General features: G+C 34.5%; 2 protein-coding genes across 3 annotated transcripts in view; one reads left to right on the top strand and one right to left on the bottom strand.

Annotated features, from left to right (window-relative positions):
• The window catches only part of LOC106161281 (ATP-dependent RNA helicase A protein), a 75,792-nt gene extending 56,705 nt beyond the window's left edge, over nucleotides 1-19,087 (bottom strand). Inside the window, exons 1-13 of the mRNA XM_087007679.1 lie at nucleotides 18,935-19,087; nucleotides 11,488-11,608; nucleotides 11,097-11,237; nucleotides 10,592-10,709; nucleotides 10,003-10,127; nucleotides 9,478-9,617; nucleotides 7,538-7,584; nucleotides 7,113-7,249; nucleotides 6,261-6,350; nucleotides 5,541-5,702; nucleotides 5,292-5,369; nucleotides 4,484-4,603; nucleotides 4,049-4,120 (exon numbers count right to left, since the gene is read on the bottom strand). Coding sequence (XP_086863805.1) covers nucleotides 4,049-4,120; nucleotides 4,484-4,603; nucleotides 5,292-5,369; nucleotides 5,541-5,702; nucleotides 6,261-6,350; nucleotides 7,113-7,249; nucleotides 7,538-7,584; nucleotides 9,478-9,617; nucleotides 10,003-10,127; nucleotides 10,592-10,709; nucleotides 11,097-11,237; nucleotides 11,488-11,598 — 1,341 coding nt within the window. The 5' untranslated portion in view covers nucleotides 11,599-11,608; nucleotides 18,935-19,087. The remainder of the gene's footprint in view (nucleotides 1-4,048; nucleotides 4,121-4,483; nucleotides 4,604-5,291; nucleotides 5,370-5,540; nucleotides 5,703-6,260; nucleotides 6,351-7,112; nucleotides 7,250-7,537; nucleotides 7,585-9,477; nucleotides 9,618-10,002; nucleotides 10,128-10,591; nucleotides 10,710-11,096; nucleotides 11,238-11,487; nucleotides 11,609-18,934) is intronic.
• Nucleotides 19,088-19,807: 720 nt separating this feature from the next.
• The window catches only part of LOC106173073 (kynurenine/alpha-aminoadipate aminotransferase, mitochondrial), a 64,125-nt gene continuing 61,160 nt past the window's right edge, over nucleotides 19,808-22,772 (top strand). Inside the window, exons 1-5 of one of the 2 annotated variants that reach the window (XM_087008523.1) lie at nucleotides 19,808-19,896; nucleotides 20,661-20,782; nucleotides 21,375-21,474; nucleotides 21,884-21,952; nucleotides 22,422-22,554. In XM_087008523.1, the coding sequence (XP_086864649.1) occupies nucleotides 20,698-20,782; nucleotides 21,375-21,474; nucleotides 21,884-21,952; nucleotides 22,422-22,554 (387 nt within the window). In that variant the 5' untranslated portion in view covers nucleotides 19,808-19,896; nucleotides 20,661-20,697. Of the gene's footprint in view, nucleotides 19,910-20,660; nucleotides 20,783-21,374; nucleotides 21,475-21,883; nucleotides 21,953-22,421; nucleotides 22,555-22,772 lie in introns of both variants that reach the window. The other variant, XM_087008524.1, reaches the window with a different exon arrangement.

Here is a 22,772-nt window from a genome sequence, read left to right as displayed (position 1 = left end):
TTATTTTTGCACATGTGATGGATGACAAAATATAATTCCTTTTTTTAGATGAAAAAAAGCACCAAATTGATAAGACCCAGCAAGCACCAATAAAAAATGGAGAGGTAAATACACGTAGTTATGTAGAAGTCCTTCATCATGGCAGTGAAGTTGATGAAGCTACAGAGTCCATGAATTCTGAAAATCGTGAAAATGAAGAATCAGTCAGTGTAGTGAAACTCCAGTCTTTGCTTTTGTCAGAAACCATTCCAGCAGACAAGAGGCATGTGGAAGACATTGTCAAATTGCTTGAACTTTTTCCTGAACTATTTACAAAACTAGACAAAGTTGAGCAGAAGAAACTTGCTTCCATTCTTCTTTGTGTAGGCTGTGATTCAAATGAAAATGCTAAAGTGTGCAGAAATTTGAAGCAAAATATTTTTAATCTTGCCTCCCCAAAACATAAAGCTTTTGCCAGTCTTCTAAAAACAGAGCTGTTGGAACTGTTACATAATGCTGAAGGTGATAATACATTACATTTAAGTGAAAACTGGAAACTTCTGTCACAAACACCCAAAACAGAACTCAAAACCTGGCTAGCCATTGCAGAAATCTTTATCAAGCAACTTCGTAAGAATGAGAAAAAGACAAAAATTCTGAAAATACTTGCTAGAAATCAAACTTTGCTGAAGCTCGTTCTTCAACAAATCAAAATGCTTCCCAATGAAGAGGGGAGAGATACACTGAAAAATTTAGTCTTTGACCTGGTTAAACATTTCAGTGGTAGAGGAGTTGGTCTTGCTGCCTATTGTCTATTGTTACATCTATATCAGAGACAGGACCTACACACAAACAGTGACACCTCAGAGCAGTCAGAATGTATGAAAATCATAGCCAAGGGTAGGGGGACATTTGAAGAAGTGCTCAAACAACTTTACCAAACCCACAAATCCAGAACCCTGTCAGCAGTAGAGAGGACATTGTTTCTGGATGTGCTGTCACAGTATGCAGAGATCCACTGCAGATACCGGTGGTACAGGTTTGACACAGTTGCAAAAGGAAATGCTGTTATATTGTTGCAATATTTTTTAACAAGCAATGACACCACTGACTCAGAGCAGTCAGAATGTATAAAAATCTTAGCCAAGGATAAAACCACATCTCAAGAAGTGCTCCATCAAATTTACCAAACCCATACTACCAAAGCCCTGTCAGCAGTGGAGAAGACATTGTTTCTGAATGTGCTGTCACAGCATGCAGAGGTCCATGGTAGTTGTTATTCTGCTGCAGAAGGGAATGCTGTGATTATGTTACAAGATTTCTTAACAAGCGGTGACATCACTGACTCAAAGCAGAAAGAATGTATGAAAATTTTGGCCAAGGATGAAAACACATCTAAAGAAGTGCTCAAACAACTTAACAAACCTCACAAATTCAGAAGCCTGTCAGCAGTGGAGAGGGCATCGTTTCTGAATGTGCTATCACAGCATACAGAGGTCCATGGAAGCTGTGACAAAGCTGTAGAAAGGAATGCTGACATTCTGTTACAGTATTTTTTCACAAACAAGAACACTACTGACACAGAGCATTTAAGGTGCATGAATATCTTAGCCAAAGACAAGTTCACATCACAACGTGTTCTGAAGCAGTTTTGTCAACCTCACATTATTAAGGACATCTCAGAATCAATATTCCTAGATGTGGTTTCACAGCATGCAAAAGTACATGGACTAAGTCTGAGTGCTTCTTTATGGGATATGGAGATGATGCTTACTATAACTGACATCTTTATGCAGCACTTGACTTCTCAAAGATTTTATATATACACTTCTCATAAAAGTCCATCAGAATTCAGTTCAAGTGAAGACAGGGGAATGACTGCATGGAAAAGCATCTTTGAAAAAGACAAATCCCTTTCCATTAAAGCATTGGAAAAGTTGCTTCAATACCACAAATCTGGTGATCTTTCACTTGCAGGCTGGGAAATTATGTCAGACTTGACATGCCAACATATCAAAGTTCATGGAAGAGAAAGTCTGCCATCTTCTTTAAGAGCATGGCGTGTAAAAGACAGCACCAACTAGTAAGAATTATGGAACATCTGTATGACAAAGATATGCTTAAAGCAGAAGTCAGCTCTATGTGAAAGCAAATTGTGTGCTGCATCAGCACTTAAATTGTTATATATCATTATACAAACACTGAAAACTTTATACATTGTTAAAAAATAATAATAATGGAAAAGATACAGGCATAATGGAAATGCATTATGAACTTGTCTGATCGCAATCTTAAATATGCGACACCAATACTTCACCTTTTATATATGATCTGGTTAATATTCTTTAATTACTTATCTTTTGAGAATTTATTTTTGTAAAATGTTACCAATGCAGCTTGCACCAACCCAGATAGCATCTTTGGTCTTGCAGAAAATGTGAGCTATGAAGTTTAAGCAAAACTTAAGTTGGTGAGTCTACGCGTTTACTGAGACACTTGTGTTGTACAAAAATTCTGATTAAAGAGAATGTTTAAATGTGTATCAAAATTGATAATGAAATTGTTAATTAATTTTGTTATAGGTCACTGGAGGAGACAATTTATAATTTAACTCAATGTTGGTTTCTACTTTATTGCATGCATTTTTTTCATAAGCTTTTATTCAAATACATGTACTTGTTATGATAAGAAAATTATTTTAGGGGTCTGTCTCTGTTTGATGCCATCTTAGTAAATTTCTGTGAAAAGCTTATTCTTTACTTTGCTGTAATATTAATTACAGGACAAAATAAAGTAATTTTTTGCATGTATAACTGCAGCAGATTTTGTAGCATACCTTTTCTTTATTTATAAAGGAATATTTCCAAATAATATTATTTGTTTTTGTTTTTACTGCAATTTAATGTTAACATTCCTAAGAATTAGTTGGCAGAGGAGAAACTACAGAATCTGTGTCTTACTTTGTACTTTTGAATCACTAACTTTCCATGGTACTTCACATTTAGCAACTGATCGTAAGATCTTTGCAGGTCCTTGGGAACAGTGATTGAGACTGTAGTCTTAGGGCCTGTTCAGAACCAGTTGATCTACAGACTAACTGGCCCACATGGGAACAGTGATTGAGACTGTAGTCTTAGGGCCTGTTCAGAACCAGTTGATCCGCAGACTGACTAGTCTATGGGACAGGGCACAGATCAACTGATTCTGAACAGGCTACAGACATGATCCTAGGTTTAAAAAAAATTAAAAAAAATTTTATCGAATCTCAGACAAGACGAATCTCAGTAACCATCAGAATTGAATAAAAAAATGCGGAATTCTGCATTTACGCGGAAAAAGCTCATGTCTGTGTCTATGATAAGTCCAAAATGCTATATTTTGGCAATTTTTTCATCTTGACTATCCACACTGTTACAGTGTATGTAATCCTTGGTTTTGTTTGAAATTTTTACAAGCATTCATTCACATTTATTGTCATCTTCCAGTACAAACATACAGTGTAATGAACATGGTGCATATGGACTTTCAAAGCAGATCTCACTTGTGTAATCACAACATTGCACTGAGATCCTCTACCTGCCTCTATAAACTCACCTGTGTGACCACAACATTGCACTGAGATCCTCTACCTGCCTCTATAAACTCACCTGTGTGACCACAACATTGCACTGAGATCCTCTACCTGCCTCTATAAACTCACCTGTGTGACCACAACATTGCATTGAGATCCTCTACCTGCCTCTATAAACTCACCTGTGTAATCACAACATTGCACTGAGATCCTCTACCTGCCTCTATAAACTCACCTGTGTAATCACAACATTGCACTGAGATCCTCTACCTGCCTCTATAAACACCTGTGTGATCACAACATTGCACTGAGATCCTCTACCTGCCTCTATAAACTCACCTGTGTAATCACAACATTGCACTGAAATCCTCTACCTGCCTCTATAAACTCACCTGTGCGATCACAACATTGCACTGAGATCCTCTACCTGCCTCTATAAACTCACCTGTGTGATCACAACATTGCACTGAGATCCTCTACCTGCCTCTATAAACTCACCTGCGTAATCACAACATTGCACTGAGATCCTCTACCTGCCTCTATAAACTCATCAATGATGAACTGAGGAACCTGAGGACGAAAATGAAACCCAAAAATTAACATATTAGCAAAGGAAATTTCATTATGGGACAAAATGAACAAAATATCAAATTCTGTTTAATAAGGTATCTGCTATGCATGATTTTTAAATCAGTCAAAAGAAAATAAAAATTCACCTGAATTGATGATAAATTGGTGCATTTAATATTTGCTTTATTCAATCAGTTATTTCTAATCAATGTATTAAAGTTACACCTGTCTTGGGTTAACAATTTAAAAATACCTAAAGTGCTGCAGTCATTAATCTAGACTATTTAAACAGGCGAAATGGTTAAATTAAGTGTCTGTTGACACCTTCAACCCCTCTCTATCTACAACATCATTATCTCTTACCTGGGTGGTTTTACCACATCCAGTTGCTCCTCTTATTAAAGTCACAGGACTACGATGAATTGTTCTTAATATTTCCTCCTTGTATGAATGGACAGGCAGTTCTCCTCTCTCTCTCATCATCTAGACAAAAGAAGATTAGATCATTTATAAAATCACTATCATTTATTCAGAGTAGTAATGTGCATTGTGTAAAGTGGGTTGCTGTTCATTGAATTTCAGTACATTTATGTTGTATCATTATGTAAAAGTTATGTGATTTATAACTGAAGTCTTCCAAGCCAAGATTTTCCCCCAAAAATCTTGTGTTTAAGTAATTTTACCGAGTAAATAACATTTATTATTACATTTTTGTTGCTCCCCATGACTCTGTTACAATTTAGGTAAAAGAAAAAGATCAAAACCTATGCTAAAACACAGGTTTTTCAAATACACCATTCATTCAATAACTCAATTTCTGGATATTTGAGATTTGTGCTATTTTTAAACTGTCAAGAAATGGCTGAAAACCGACTCTAAGGGATGATGAATATGATTATTTCTTGCAATATTGATTTAGGCCATCTATCTGTCAGCTTTTCTTTTAAAAGCTTTAACTGTCCACAGAAAATTCAACAAGTAGCCATTCAAGCACTCAAAATGCGTTCAAAATCCTGACTTGGATTACTATAAAGGTGGATCACATGCTTAGTTATGAGCTTTTACATGGAGAACAAATGGCTGGATCCTGTATCCGTCATAAATGCATGTTACCCATGAATACAAGTTCCATCACACATGGGTTAAGGAAAGTACAAACAGACAGACAAACCTCCTGGAGACCTTGGTCCATTTTCCTCTGCTGCTCCATACCACTCAGTAAATCAGATCCTATTTGCTCCATTGTGGCCTGTAAAAATGAATGCTTTACTCATAGACTGTGTATATTTTATGATTGTTTTTACCTACAGTTCACAAAGCATACTCTGGTATTCTAGACAATCTTAAAAGCCTTGGAAAAAACAACTAAATGCTTGTGAAATAAATCTACTTATTTGTCTCATAAGAAGAAAACACTCACAAAGGCCAGAGGACCCTCATCTATATTACATGCTGTCCATGGGTTCCAGTTCTGCTGAGGGGGAGACCAGGACACTATGCCCTCCATACTCTTCCTGGAGTCTTCAAATTCCTCTAGTTTCTGGTTCACTATCAGGCTGACAGGCTGGGTGGGATCCTGGGGCTAAAATACAGTCCTACAGAGGTTACTTAAGGGCATTGTAACCCTTTATTATCATCCAGACACCAAAAATGAAGGTTTTTCCTGCATCATATTATTTAATAATGCATCTATCTTTGTACTGATTTAAAACAATAAAAAATGCAAAAATATAAAAAAGTGTGCTTTATATTTCTAATTGCAAAGTACAAGCTTAGGCAACTCAAAACATTAACCATCAATTGAACACCTTTCTATTTGAGGTGTGATAAGAATTGGTATGGGGCAGAACTTCATCCCTGAACAAGATTTTATCACCAAACCAATTTATCAGTTTTTATCCCAAAATTGCAATGATGATGTCACCTGTAAGATGACATATGTCTAAATGTTAATAAATTTTGTCATTGAACACTGAAGATTTATCTATTACCCAAAACAATGCATGTGACAATATCCTTAATACTAAACTTTTATTATAAGGGAAAAAAATTTGGAAAACTAAAAGTACATTTTTTAGTGTCTGTGTGTGTGTGTGTGTGTGTGTGAGAGAGAGAGAGAGAGAGAGAGATATGATCTCACCTCAGAAACAACCTGGATCTGCAATGCCTCTAACAAGGATGTCAGCTGTTGTTCAACCTCTGGGGAAATTGCCACATTGTAGGGTGGAATCTTTAAATAATAGCATACATATGTATGCATTTGCAGAATTAATTGAAAAATAATAATGACATGTTTCAAAATGGTTGCAAACTGCTTTGAGTTACAAATTAAAGTTCTATACCTTCAAAAATCCTAATATATGCTTAACAGGTTAAAAAAAATTTCCTCACACCAGATATTAGAAATCTTAGGGCAAATGAAACTGTAATCTTAGGGCTGATTCCAAATGAAACTATCATTCTATGTAGGTTGATCCAGCCCTGAGGAGACTCTTGTTAAATGCAATCAAACCAACAGATATACATGGGTACAGAAAACAGAGTATGTTGGAAATAGGAGGCAATTAATCTGCAAATCTGATTGTATTCAGCAAGAGTTTCTGTGGAGTTGAATTGATCTTTATAAAACAATAGTTTCAATAGGAATGAGCCCTTAACCATCAGTTATTCAGATGACCATTTTGATTACATGGTCAATCAGTTCAAGTCAATCTTTAAAATCTTATTCAAGTTTGTCATAATTAACAATGGATAAACTGGAGGAGATACAAATGACTATCTAGTTGAAGCCTTTTCGACATTTGACTTTGCATATCATGCACGTGTAGGTAAAAGTTGTAAAAACTGAAAATCCTGAAAACATAGCTGGAAATTTTCATATGTAAAAAAAAAGCAAAAACATATGACCATAAGACCGTATGAAAAAAATGATCAAAATGAAGACTGAAAATCTTGAAATCAGGCATAATATTGAAAATGTTCATTCACATACCTGGTCCCCCTCCTTCTTCTTGGTCTGTCCTGTGTAGGGTTCTATCACCTTCAGATGGTACATCTGTCTTACTAGAGACAGGGCACAGGACTTGGAGGCCACCTGCTTGTTGGAGCCATGTTCTCTGCCATACAGATCTGAAAACACCAAGTTCATATATGTTTTAAATCAACAGTACCGCAGTGCATCCTACCACCCATCACTTCTTTGCACCAGCAGTTCACATGTGACTAGTTGGTTGTACTTTGTTGTAAATTTTGATTAAGAATTTTCTTGAAGAATGAAAACATACTGGTTCATATTTATTGGTACAGCAGAGTGAAAGATATGTTTAATGAACTTGCATATGTGCAAAAACAAAGATGAGATTTTGATACTAAGATGTTTAGATATTACAATACATATTTCAAAATTTGGTTTCTTACTTCTTCTAAGCTGTTTGCAGAAGAAGGTCATTTCAGCAATGAAACTCCTAAAAAAGAACAAATATTTCAAATATTAACAAAAATAAATAAATAAATAAATAAATAAATAAATAAATAAATAAATAAATAAATAAATACCAAATTAAAAAAATATTTTTTTCCAATCAAGGACTTCAACTTTCTATCAACAGGGATAGCTTTTTAATTTTTATGTGAGGCCATCTTTTGAGAAACTCATGTTTACAGTAACTCTTAAACATCATACATCTATTCATCTTGATAATGCCTGTTGCCAACATAAAGTGACATAAAGTGACATGAAATTCTAAATCAATATACATGACATTTTGAATTCAGTCAAACGACATTCCAAAAAGCAAATATTTACTTCCATCAATTCTTTACTGGGTCACAACTCACCTGTATCAGCTAATGTCATTACAGTCAAATCTTGAGCCAAAGTCAATTTTAACTGAGTGTGCGTTATTAATGGGCACTGTAGGGTAACAGGGACCCTTATAGTGACACCAAAGCCACATTGTGATACCTGAGAAAATAACACCAAACTATAGCTGCAGTTATAAAATGATCATATCCATAACATTACATGTGACACCACATGTTCAGCTATGGTATTGCTCTCTGCAGGTATATTTCTCCATTATATATTCAATATAGTGTTTTTAAAACCAATTTCTGTCCCACTATTAAACAATAGTTTGCTATTGACAGCCTCGCCTTACATTACAGGTAAGACTGTCAGTAGCTTAGATCTGGTTTGGTGTTATTTTCCCCTTTCAAGAAGGGAATACAAGTAACTGGTTGGTTGTTTCAGGATAAACTTTTTCTTCAGGGGAAAATACAAACAAAGATATGCACAAGGCCATTCTTAAATCTTCATTTGAACATCTTTAATATGAAAATTATGCTTCACACATTATTTCTTAGCAGGAGGGTGAGATGATGCAGTGTCTATACTCAGTGGTGATGTTATAACAATTAATATGCATTATATATACATACACCTCAACTTATGAATTCCAAAACAGCTGCAATAGTTTCTAAACTACAGACACAAATAGCCATTCCACATATCCAGTTGCTTTGAATATTCCCTCCAGTTTATCAAAGTTGAAAAAATACTCCAACAGGAGAAGAGAATGCGGCATATGTCATTCTTTCCTGTTGTATGAATGGTGGCTTCAGCATCACTATAAGACACTTCATAAGAAGGTGGACAAATTTCTTTCTTACTCTCTTTTTATTATTATTTTTTTTTGTAATAAGATGCACTAAAAAGTCACATATAATGAGATCTATAAAGAGGATCAATTAAAGCAATAATAACTCTTCGTTTCGGCCAAAAAATGAATTTTCCTGGAGTAAACAACAATTTTCCCATACTTACCAATGGTTAATGAATCCATTTTTACATTCAAAGTTAGTCCCTGGTTTTTTTCTAAAAAGTTTGGTTTTTTGTTAAAATCTCTTAAGAGATTTTAACAGAGTATAGACATCAATGGAGGTCACGTGGTCTAAAGACAAGTTCAGATATCAGAATAAAAGCTATAACTGCTGTTTTTGTGGTAAAACAGAATATATTATATTTCTATGAGTTATTCACAAGGTTTTAATTGTAAAATATAGATATCATACGAAGAGTTATTATCCCTTTAATACATGCTTTCCATTTTTTCTCATTGAAAAACTGAAACTTATCAGGACTAACATTCTCCTTTCAAATTTCAATCAATACATCCCATTCATTATTACAATGATACCTCTACTGCTTTGGGCAGATTTTTTTTTGTTCACAAAATTTTTCAATGATAAATACAGAATTTTTAATAAATTCTTTTTGCCCTGTAAGCTTACAAAAAGAGATCAACAAATGAATAAACTGCACCTTGTCAGCACTTCATCCAGGACCCCCCACCTACCTGTTGTGGTCTGGACCAACCATGCTATACTTGTAGTCTGTCTGAATTTTGTTCATCTGCAGATACTGGTGCAGACGACTCTTGGCATTCTCTAATGTCCAGTTACCATGGATATCAGCATTCAGGTCGACATCTTCAGACTGGGAAGAATACAGTGAAAATTTAACCAAATTTGTAAAAATGGGTGCAGTTGGCAGTTTGGGTGTGTTCAAACATTGGGCGATATTTTCTAATTCTCATCACAATGTGTTTGATAAAACACACTCTTTATTAACCAATTATAAAAAATGCATCAAAAAGTTTCTGTAAGTACAAACAGTCTAATCTGTGCAGAGTGAAGTTGTAAACAACAAATATGACACGATTTTCAACTTCAAAATGTGAAAAAAATCCTTCAATAGTATGGCCCTTATAAAATTATACAACTACCAGTTTACAGGCCCCAGGGGACCTAAGAAACTAACACTCACACACACACGCCTGCATGCACACACACAAAGAAAGTTAAAATATATTTTCTCTTACTTCTTCCACCCTTCTCTTCTCAGCCAGCCTGTCCATGTAAGATGTCGGTGGTCCTCTCTGGTACTGTGCCACCTGATTCTCCCCCATGCCACTAGGGGCAGCACCATACGTCTCCTGGGTCAAGCCTGCACATAGTCAGCATAAACAAAATTGATAGATATAAAGCAACAGCAAATTTAGAGATTTTAATAAAATAAATTCACTTTTTCCCCTCCGCTAACCCCCCAAAGATTAATAAAATAAAATGTCTTTGAGTTTACAAATTTAATTACTTATTTATTCATTTATCTATTTATATGGAATATATGGCTAAGACCAAACATGTAATATAAAAATTACATACATCAAAAAACAATGGTTATATACAGTAATAGTTATAGCGCAGTGCCTATATCTACAGCATCGATATTGAATTACATAAAAAAAAAGAAGAGTGGTTGAAATGAGAATAAAAATAAATTTAAAAAGTCTGTTGGAAAAACTGTCAGATCTGTCTCAATATTACGATGTGGTCAAATCTGTGAAACATATAAGGACTCCATAGTCACAACAACAAAATCAGTTCCAATCTATCAAGTCATACTGATACCTAATCCTATGTGTGGAGGGGGAGCCACACCGGATGGCAACAAACTTAGTCCTCCTGGTTCTCCGCCATTTCCATCCCCTCCACCAGGGGGCATCCCACCTGCTCCTCCGAGATCTGCCTGAAATAAAAAGGTTTGCAATGCCATATATATTGTAACTGCTGTTTTATTCTGAAATTTTGCTCTTATCAGTTTAGAAAAATGCCATTTATTGTAGTAAGATTCTAGAATGGCATCTATGCATTGAATATTCCTTTGATTTTTCAAGGTGTAGCATCAAGGACAATATTTCATTAAAATAACTGAAAAGCACAATATATGCAAAAAAAGATTGAAATACTGAGCATCTAAATAATGTTCTTAGTTCTTAATTTACATGTATGGTTCATATGTATGATTGTTTTTCATTATACCAATCATAATTGATATCTTGGTATGTTTTAATTTAAAGATTAACAGATAACAAAGAGAGGGCAGCACCCTTCTTGGTATTCAACAAATACATACTGTTGCTGATGGCACTTCACTTTGGTTGACCAATCCACTCCGAACCAAATACTGGACAAAATCTCTAGCAGCGTTGGCCTGGGCATCCTTTTTGTTGGTGGAATTTCCACAGCCAACATAACTATGGCCATCTATTCTGACCTGGAAATAGCATTCCCCTAGTGCATCAGAAAAACATATCCCATTGGCCACACATGGGAAATAATTGACAAATTTATGGATATTCCCTATGTAAATACACTGAGGAAAATGCTATTTAAAACTGTTTTGTAACAGATATCTTGTAGAATACAGGAACACTGGCCTCTCCCTTGAGCTTGTTTCTTATAATTTCTACACAGCTACCCAATGTAGCAGCCCACATTTTCTACACAATCCAATGTAACCTTACCTCACACATGAAACGCTGTCTTTGTTTGGATCCTGCAGGTCGTATGTCATAGTTTGGCGTCACTTTTTGTTTACCACACCACGCGTACAGGAACTGCTTAATGTCGCCCATGCTTCTTCACCTGAAACAAATAAAAAGGAACTTCTTAACCCATGAAACTTCATGCTTATAAATATTAGTAAAAGGGTCCTACGAAAATACGAAAACCGCGAAAACCGCGAAAACCAGAAGTTGCTAGGCGAAAACCTCACTATAACTTACTAATTCTCGATGTTCTTGACAAGTTGCTGTAATATTTGGATAACTTGGACCATATTACATACATCATGACCTTTGATAACGATGTTGTAATGAATTGAGTATGTAACAGCTGAGTTTTCTAGATCGGCAACTATAGTGCGTGGGAGCCATGTTTGGTTTACAATTGGCATGCTCGGCGAAAACCTCACTATAACTTACTAATTCTCGATGTTCTTGACAAGTTGCTGTAATATTTGGATAACTTGGACCATATTACATACATCATGACCTTTGATAACGATGTTGTAATGAATTGAGTATGTAACAGCTGAGTTTTCTAGATCGGCAACTATAGTGCGTGGGAGCCATGTTTGGTTTACAATTGGCATATATAAACAGCAGTGTCCCCTCAGGCCAGTATTGCCATATCAGGCCAGTATTGCCCTCTCATGCCAGTAATGCTCTCTCAGGCATATGAATGTGGATAACAGCACAATATTTTCTGCTTACTTAATACATACATATAAGAAACTAACAAACATTTATCAAGTAACATTTACAACATTGTACCAACTTTAAGTTAATTAATGCTTTATTTGTAAATGTGTTATTTGTGCATGAGAAAAATTCCTTCTAACTGTACATGAAGTTGTAAGAACTTTGTATTTGCATTAAACTTTATAAAAGAAATATTGAATCATTAAATGTTTTTCATCATAAAAAAGTTGTTTTTGTTTGTTCAAATCATGTTAAAATAAAGGCTCTCTACATACCAAATTCCATTTTACCAAAACAGTTATCAATACATATTTAGTCAATTTGTGCACTGGCAATTTATTTTTTAAGAAAAGGGACTAAAGTCTTATTCTGAGACAACTACGGTGTATTGTTAATACTGACCCGTGGACTTGCGTGCTTTTTATTTTTAATGCATGGATTGTAGTATATTTTATATTAATAACAGTTTTATCAAAGAACTTGTAGGTTCATTTGACATTAAACTCATTAGGATCTGGTTGTCATTAATGGTATGCTTCTGTGGCTCTGTGCCCTCAGGTAAGTGCTAAATCAATAATGATCAAGAAATGATCAAGACTTAACTAGTTACAGCGGCAGTCTTAGCTGTCACTAATATTAAGTCTATCTAGCTGTCAGTGTCAACAAATTTAAGTTCACTGCTACTTATTTTCCATGAATTTTTGCAATTTCTTGGTGAATTTTTTACACATTTTGTCATTTTCAAACAGAGCTGAGAATTTGAATTAATGGGCCTGAAGCCATGTGATATTTGTTGCTGACTCTGCTGTCGAGCAAAATGTATTATTGCATCAGCATTGATATTTTCTATCTTGTACCTCATTATTTATTTATTTATTTATTTATTTATTTATTATTTTTTGTCTGAAAGTTATGCAGTTTAGGGTGGAATTTCATTCACTTTTTTTTTTTTTTTTGCATTTTCAATATGGGCATGAAACCCATTTATTAGTTATCCATAAAATTGTTGGTGGTAATGCTGTTAAGGATTATGTATTATTGCATCAAAATGCATGAAAATCTCCTAGAGGAGATAAATAAAAATCGATGGTTATTATGTTGTATATCACTTCATTTTTCGATTTTGTTTCTTTCAAATGGATGTATATATTTAATATTCGTTAAAAAAAGGCAGAGAGCAGTTACAATAAACAGTATTACTTAAACCCAGCGGGCAAATCAACATTGAATCAATGTTGAATCAACGTTGATGGTCAACGTTGAAACTATGTTGATATGACGTTGACTATGAAAGTTGACTCAACGTTGAACCATCAAGGTTGAATCAACCTTGAGGTATCAATGTTGAATCAACGTTGATGGTCAACGTTGAAACTATGTTGATATGACGTTGACTATGAAAGTTGACTCAACGTTGAACCATCAAGGTTGAATCAACCTTGAGGTATCAATGTTGAATCAACGTTGATGGTCAACGTTGAAACTATGTTGATATGACGTTGACTATGAAAGTTGACTAAACATTGAACCATCAAAGTTGAATCAACTTTGAGGTATCAATGTTGAATCAACGTTGATGGTCAACGTTGAAACTATGTTGATATGACGTTGACTATGAAAGTTGACTCAACGTTGAACCATCAAGGTTGAATCAACCTTGAGGTCTCAATGTTGAATCAACGTTGACGGTCAACGTTGAAACTATGTTGATATGACGTTGACTATGAAAGTTGACTCAACGTTGAACCATCAAGGTTGAATCAACCTTGAGGTATCAATGTTGAATCAACGTTGATGGTCAACGTTGAAACTATGTTGATATGACGTTGACTATGAAAGTTGACTCAACGTTGAACCATCAAGGTTGAATCAACCTTGAGGTATCAATGTTGAATCAACATTGATGGTCAACGTTGAAACTATGTTGATATGACGTTGACTATGAAAGTTGAATCAACGTTGAACCATCAAGGTTGAATCAACCTTGAGGTATCAATGTTCAATCAATGTTGACAGTCAACATTGAAACTATGTTGATATGACATTGAGTATGAAAGTTGAATCAACCTTGAACCATCAAGGTTGAAACAACCTTGAGGTATCAATGTTGAATCAACATTGACACCTCAATGTTGAATCAATGTTGAAATAAAGTTGAATTTGAAAATTGAATTAACGTTGATATATCAATTAGGCTATCAGGATATTTTATTGAAATTTGCCTGATGGCTGAAGGTGTTCTCCAAGATATCAAGCATTTCTTGAAATAAAAAGACTCAGATCTGAAAAGGGGGGGAAATTAGGAAAATTACCTACAAAAAAAGGTAATTTCGGAAGAAAAGGGGGGGGGGTGTCCAGACCCCGGGACCGGCTCCTGTATCCACCTATGGGTCGTCAGATTCTTTTTAAACTTTCCAGTTTGATGCTCAGTGTTACGGACCAAAACAGCCCTAACATAAAAAAACACAAACAACAACTAACTTAACTATGAATATAATATATTACAAACAATGAACATACACTACATAAAACTAACTACATGTAATACTATCATGTTGCATAAACTTTAACATTTGTCAAATACAGTTAAATTCTAACAGATTCGTAGACAGTTAAGTTTTGAAGACGCAATGTCACAGTTTTACGAGTCCTTTTCTGTTAAACGTTCCTCCTGATAGTGTGTAGTTTTGAAGACGCAATGTCACCGTTTTCCATGTCCTTATCTGTTGAACGATCCTCCTGATAGTGTGGAGTTTTGAAGACGCAATGTCACCGTTTTCCATGTCCTTATCTGTTGAACGATCCTCCTGATAGTGTGGCCCCACAAAGTACTGTTAATAAAGTACAGTTTTTGTACTGTAAAAGTGTTACACACTGTCCACACTCACGTGTTGCATCAGTTCATGTTATCCGGAGTCTCGCACTTAATAACAGTCCCGCACTTCATTTACATTATACAAGTATGCAGGCACATACGGTAATTACTCATAAAAATTAAATAACAAATTAGCTTTACTAAAATAATTATAACGTCACATCAGGTAGTTAAGATAATTTTAAGAATACAAAAACAAAGGGTCACCGGTCTAATTTTTTTCTCACAGCTAACTTAAATTTCCAGAAAAACAGGCATTTTTGGCTTTTTCAAGCTTTTTCTTCAAACTTGAGTAAAATTTTGTCAATTTGCCATAAAGTAAGGCTGGTGACCCTACGTTTTTTTTTCTTTTTCTTAAAGATAACCTGTGGAAAGTTAAAAAAAAACTGACAACCGCTTTTTTCACAAAATTAATTTTAATGAAAAAGGGGTAAAACAAGCGTTTTATGAGGGGTAATTACCCCTATGCATACCTCTCTAGTGAGGTAATCATTTAAAACTATTATCAAGGTTATGATTAAGGTTATAAAGTTAAGGTTGGCCCAATGTTGAGATCCAGTTGATATGTCAACATTGACAAAGGGTTTACAAACACAGGTTGATTCAATGTTGAAATCCTGTTGATCTATCAACATTGAAAACTGATTGACAAAGAAAGGTAAAATCAATGTTGAGACCCTGTTGATCTATCAACATTGACAATTGGCTGACAAGAAAAGGTTGATTCAATGTTGAAATCCTGTTGATCTATCAACATTGAAAATTGATTGACAAAGAAAGGTTAAATCAATGTTGAGACCCTGTTGATCTATCAACATTGACAATTGGTTGACAAGAAAAGGTTGATTCAATGTTGAGATCTTGTTGATCTATCAATATTGATGGATCAATATCATCTCAACCTATCCTCAATGTTGAATCAACGTTGAGTGCCCGCTGGGAAGTAGATAAATAAAAATTGATGGGGATTATGTTGTATATCACTTAATTAATTTTTCAATTTTTCAATTTTCTGTTTCTTTCAAATGGATGTATATAGATTGTGTTAATTCATTAAAGAAAAAGGTCAGAGAGCACTTAAAGTTAGCAGAATCTAATTAATTGATTTTAATTAGAATCCAAGGGTGCATTTGTTTGTGAAAAGTATGCAATCATAATGACCATCAGTTAATTAAAGATCCCATAGGTGTTGAATTTCCAGAATACACAGACTGTATGTTTTTTCCTTTAAGAATTCTACCCAACTGTGTGCTTGGCCTTCTGGCTGTTTTATGATATTAGAATATATGATGAATATGCATTTTTAGGTGCATCTTTAACTCGATGAAATAAGTATTTATAACGTGTGTCTCAAAAAATACTTTTCTGTTTGTTAGCTTTATAACTTGTTTGTGTGAAAGAAATCCCAGGTCTTCACAAAATTTGAACCATTTTACCACACCAAATCTAATATATGCAATTCAGTCATTTCTTTTACACCTGCGGATAACAGTTAGCCATTGTCAACTTAACCCTCCTAACCACAATACTTATTGGACTGATCCAATCATAACATATAAACAATGACATGAATTCAGTAGGTAGTAAATCCCAATGGTAATCAGAAAGATACAAAAATTCTTTTAAGAAAACGCAATTTGTGCTGTGTATGCGGTCTGCATTTTGGACTAGCGAGTTCTGAGAATAAACACATCCAAATCGTTCAGTGCATTTGTCTGAAGTTTTTTTATTTTGGCCTTAGAACATGTTACATATGAATACGTATGGGTGCTCTGTAAAGCGCAACACAATCTATGACCTTAAATATGTAGATTCATAATTTGTCTAAGTATTGATTATAGTTTTATCAGGGTTTAAACCCATTTATGATGGCTAAAGGATTTAGAACTAAAGCAACATTTGTTTTTGACCTAGAATAATGTCCCCTTTCAAAAGTAGTTCAAATCATATGGGAGCTATATGCTATTGCCAAAGCATAATTCTTATTTGGCCAGATATTTAAAGGAATAAAGTTTTAGAGGAGAATTAATACGGTAGAGAGCTGACAATTTTACAAATATAGGCCACATTCAGAATAGTGGACTAATGATCTGTTTCAAAAATGTTACCCTTCCTTTCCCAATATATTATACACCATTGAGAAATGCATTGGTTGAGAACTTATAATACTTTTAAAGTACAAAGTGTACACAAGTTTATTAATAATGGCAACTAGAAAAGCACTAAGAGACCGCAGACCTCCACTAAGGCAGCAGAGTGTCCATCCAATGCCATTTCACTCCTAAATTTTCATTCTATAATGATTTAGTTTTTTATTATTGATTGATTATTGATCCAGATCACCACCAAAAACTTATCACTTCTAAGTTAACCCATTTCTGACCTACCCTGAAAATGCCATCGAAATTTATCCATAACTTTTTAGTTATGATGATGACAAACAAACAAACAAACAAACAGGGGTAAAAACATAGCCTCCTTGGCAGAGGTAATAATATTCTTTACAAGAAAGCTAACACTTTTTATTTCATATTCCTTTTATTATACCAAGCAGAATGCAAGCCCAAGACAAAGCAAGGCCCAAAACTGGCCCAAGTTTGGTATATTCCATGCTTTAAATATATGGCCAATGAAATATACAAGCACACACTATTATTTACTATTGATCAACTTCCTGAGTAAGATAAAATGTGATTAAATAACAAAATCAGTGGCCATTGATCAAGTTCAGAGGAAAAAATGTTTTAATAAAAATAATTTAATTGTATTCGCCATTATTATATATTGAATATTATCAATTATGTTAATTAGAGCCTACATTTTCATAATGCTTTATAAATTGCTCTATGCTGGTCACTTTATTAAACAATGCTACTCATTTTATATTTGGAAAAGTAGGAGTGTAAATTCTATGCAGGTTCACAGCTCATACAATATGGACTCTACATGTATGGTGTATTAAAATGGGCACTTTTTACAAGCATTGATGTGTAGTTTCACTTCTGGTTGGAATGAAAAAAAAAGTTCTACTTTGTGCATATTTATTAATTCCTATTTATTAATAAACTTTGTATTACTAAGAATGCAGGTAATCTGTGTTATCCACTTCATATAGTACTTGAGAGAGTATTACTTGCCTGGAAAAGCATTACTAACCTGAGAGGGCAATACTGGCCTGATATGGCAATACTGGCCTGAGGGGACACTGCTGTTTATATATGCCAATTGTAAACCAAACATGGCTCCCACGCACTATAGTTGCCGATCTAGAAAACTCAGCTGTTACATACTCAATTCATTACAACATCGTTATCAAAGGTCATGATGTATGTAATATGGTCCAAGTTATCCAAATATTACAGCAACTTGTCAAGAACATCGAGAATTGGTAAGTTATAGTGAGGTTTTCGCCGAGCAACTTCTGGTTTTCGCGGTTTTTGCGGTTTTCGTATTTTCGTAGGACCGTTAGTAAAATGCATAAATAGTCAACATTGGGCAATGGCTGAATCCCCCCCCCCCCCCAAAAAAAAAAAAAAAAAAAAAAAAAACAACTTTGTAGGAAAGTCTATGGCATGTTAATGTGATTTAAGACATGTTGAAAAATTCTAAATCATTCCTCATCATTCCTAAAGATGACCCGCGAAGAGCTGCAAACAACCTAAAATTTGCAAAGCCTTAAAGGACGGTCCACGAACGATTGCAATGATTAGCAAACAAAGTCATTTTCGAACCTTACAGATTTGAAATGAAAATGTCAATAAATCGATTCATTGAGTCATGCTTGAATTGGCGTATTTTAGTCTTGTGACCAAACGAAAATAATAGCTTTCATACTTGCTTTTAAATGTCCTTCACATCCGATATGTACTGCTTTAATCGGTCAACTTGTGAAATCGACAAGCGTTTACAAGCCGGTGACTGGAAAACAGAAGCTGCTGGCTTGCTTTTACAGACTTGCCACATCGGGCCACAAGACACCTGTCATATCAGGCCAGAGAGTTTAACACTCTTAGATATAGTTGAATCTGGAACTAAATGACCCAAATGGCATGCTGTTTGATCAGTTTGAATTTCAACTAGTTTCATAAGTTGACTTAATTATCTAATGTTTTTTTGTTTTGTTTCACTGGATGCCGTAATGCAGCAGTATGCATTACAAAATATTATTATGAACTACCATTCAACCAAAACCTAATAAGACTCGTAACAAGGGTTAAGCATGCATATCATATTCAAACTTTGTTAATTAATGTGCAATGCCTAATACAGGTATTTTGTAATTAATCAAACCACTTTATCAAGTTTATCATCCCTTCATTTAAAGTCGTTCTTAAAATGTAGCCTAAGGCAATAATTAAGGGATATTAATTAAGCATGTTTTGATAGTAACAACAACTGATCGTTTGTTTCTTGAAAATTTCCTTAATATTCTAATATTTACCACATCATATTTTAGTAGAAAAATAAATGAACAGTGCAAATGTAGAAAACTACTGGAAATAAAAAATAATAATTAAATATGAAATTTAAATGTAAAGTCGCAACGTCTCTTTTAAAAATAGATTTATGGAAGGAGAGAAAAGGATATTTATTTATTTATTTATTTATTTATTTATTTATTTATAACGCAATTTCTCACATACCTGTCCCTGTCTGGTGATAGCATATAATCTGTTGTCCTCGCGTGGCAGGTCTCCCAGCTCCAGCCAGTTTTATATGGAACTCTCCGGGTCGTGGAGACTCTAAATTGTTCCAGCTGTTGAAAACAACAAGATAACACCACGATGAATAAGCGGGTAATCCAAAAATGTGTGCATGATTATGCTTTGAAGTTTTGTGTGGGGTAACCTTCAGGTTGTAGCTGTGGTTAGAACGATTTAGACTGCTGAACGGGCTGTGTTAGAGCTTAGCGGATTTCTTATCTCTGTTTGTGTTGCAGTGAAATAACTGACCGTGCACAGCTGCCACGATCAAGCGGTCTGCAGCCGGTCCCCAGCAGGACAAATTATACTTTACCGTTATATTTGCTACCTTTCATTTGTTTGTAATTGTCTGTGACATGAAGGCATGAAGGGTCACAGACAATTACAAACAAATTGTAATTGTCTGTGACATGAAGGCATGAAGGGTCGAAAACTGGGGCAATTCGTTCAGGCACTAGGTGTTTATTAATAGGAATCAATGGATATATGGATATATATATATATATATATATATATATATATATATATATATATATATATATATATATATATATATATATATAGAAACTGAATAGCTACAATTAGCACGAAAATTCATGCGTTAGCACTCCTATTGACGATTCTGATATGTACTGGCTGTGCACAGAATCGTCAATATCAGAATTGTCAAATAGGAGTGCTAACACATGAATTTTCGTGCTAAGCTACAATAAGAATAAAAATTCGTTACCCACTGTAACTTGTTAACCCAGTTCACGTAGATATGCCTTGTTAGCTAACATGACTGGGCATTGATTGACTAAGGAACACGGTGTCTGATTACAACTTTAGATAACCAGATGTTTCATTATTTTTAGTGAAAGACCCATCACTGGTGCTTCTGGTTAATTCTTGATGGATTTCCCGAAGAAAATGAATTACTCTCGATATCTTACAGCTGTGAGCTTGGCTAGACAGCCATCTGCACTGAGGAAGTTGAGTAAGTTTTTCTTTCTGACATGTTGCTTTGTGAATGATGATCCCAAGGAGGCTGAATTGGTTTTTTTATGAATGCATCAGCTCATTGTATTATGCACTGACACATATGCACTAAATCACATGCACAATGGCACACACACACACATATTTCATACAGGATCCCTTTATATTGTAATTGCAATGTCTGTAATATCTTTATGAAGATCTAACTCAAACATGCATCTACCCATTCTTGTTCTTCTTGATTGCAATCATTGCACCTTAAAATGTTAAGGTACGTTACAACCAATACACTGTTCATCCATTCCCTTGGATTATTTTCCTGATGTCTATACACGGTTACTCTTATGGAAGTGATTTAAAAGTGGTCAACATTTAATTACATGTATGTAAACTTTATTTAACTTGGCATGTGATACCATTTTTCTTTTTTTCTGTGGAATATTTGATATGCTATGAAAGTGAAGTATCTTTGTAAATTAAGATTGCTCATTTTTTTTATAAAAAATAAAAATGATCCAAATTGAATAGTTTTAACATTTATTTATTTATTGCTTATTTTTTTTCAAAAAAATCTCATTTCATATTTTCAGCGGCCATCCAGAATGCCGGTCCACCCACTCTTATAACATTGGCAACTGGCGCCCCCAACAGTACACTGTTTCCATTTCATGAAGCAACCATTACACTGAAGTGATTAAAGTTTTGTCAATTTCATTTAAGCCAAAAGTAAATAATAATAATAATAATAATAATAATAATAATAATAATAATGTATAGTGCTGTTCTCATGCTGTATGTAGGCTGATGTGCAAATATTACCTTTATCATAAAATATTAACTGCATGTTCCTTTCTGTGATTCTCTTTCAGCTTTTTGTTTTTTGACATTTCTCCTTTACTGTTATTGTTTTTCCTGTCTTTGATGAGTTATCTGTCAATGGTCATCACCCTCATACCAGTATTTTATGATCATCCTTGGTGCATGCCCACTGTGTACAAAAATATTTTAAAATACAAATATCATATATTTTATAGATCTATGTGTTTAAATTATAGATTATGCTAAGAATTGATGATGATTTTTCTTATTTTTTATGCAGAGATGGCTCTTCCTTCAAGCTGAGTGACTCCCTGATGACAGCAGCCTTGCAGTATGGACCCACACCAGGGTAAATTATAAATGACTGAATAGTTTTGAGGTTTTTTTTTTTTTTTTTTTTTTTTTTTTTTTTTTTTTTTTTTTTTTTTTGCAACAGCTTGAATTAATTTAATAAATTTTTCATTTGTCTGGTTATGTAGAGTTTTATTAAATAGTATTTTCCATTGTTTTAAAACAGTTGATTAATAAAGATAAGTAGATATGTATAATAATTTCTTTGTAGTTGGAAGTATTTATTTTAGAAAAATAAACTGAATCAGATACATATTTAAGACTTTTTTTTGGTCATTATAGTGTCACCATATAAGTTAGTATGTTATATGTATACATCTATGGGTGCACCATTCATTCTTATATATACCTGCAATCCAAACAACTGTGGCATGTCATTCAAATTGAGCATTTTCCCTTATCAATGCACAGTCACTATGTCACCGGTTTCTAAATGCCACATAATTTCTTGTCTATGCCCTCTCCAGGTTCACTCCATTAGTGAAGTGGCTGAAGGGGCTCCAGCAGAGATTGCACAACCCTCCCACCTTGACCAGACCAGGACCAGAGGGTGGACTGGACCTGGTGGTCACTACAGGGAGTATGGATGGTCTGGCCAAGGTGACCTCTGCCTACAGGATGGACTCAGGCCTTATATATGGATTTATAGCGTTTACTAACACTTCCCGCAGATCTTTTAGCACTAACACCCATATTAACCACGTAACCCGCAAATTATCCAGCACACTGCCAAAGTATTTACCACTAACATAGCAGATTAATGTTAGTGCTAGGAATCACTCTGGTAGTGGTAAATACTTTCATGGTGTGTTCGTTAA

The sequence above is a fragment of the Lingula anatina genome, chromosome 3, assembly GCF_051362555.1.
Source record: "Lingula anatina isolate TDL-2025a chromosome 3, LinAna3.0, whole genome shotgun sequence".
NCBI classification, from domain to species: domain Eukaryota; kingdom Metazoa; phylum Brachiopoda; class Lingulata; order Lingulida; family Lingulidae; genus Lingula; species Lingula anatina.
This window is presented reverse-complemented; position numbering and strand designations above follow the sequence as displayed.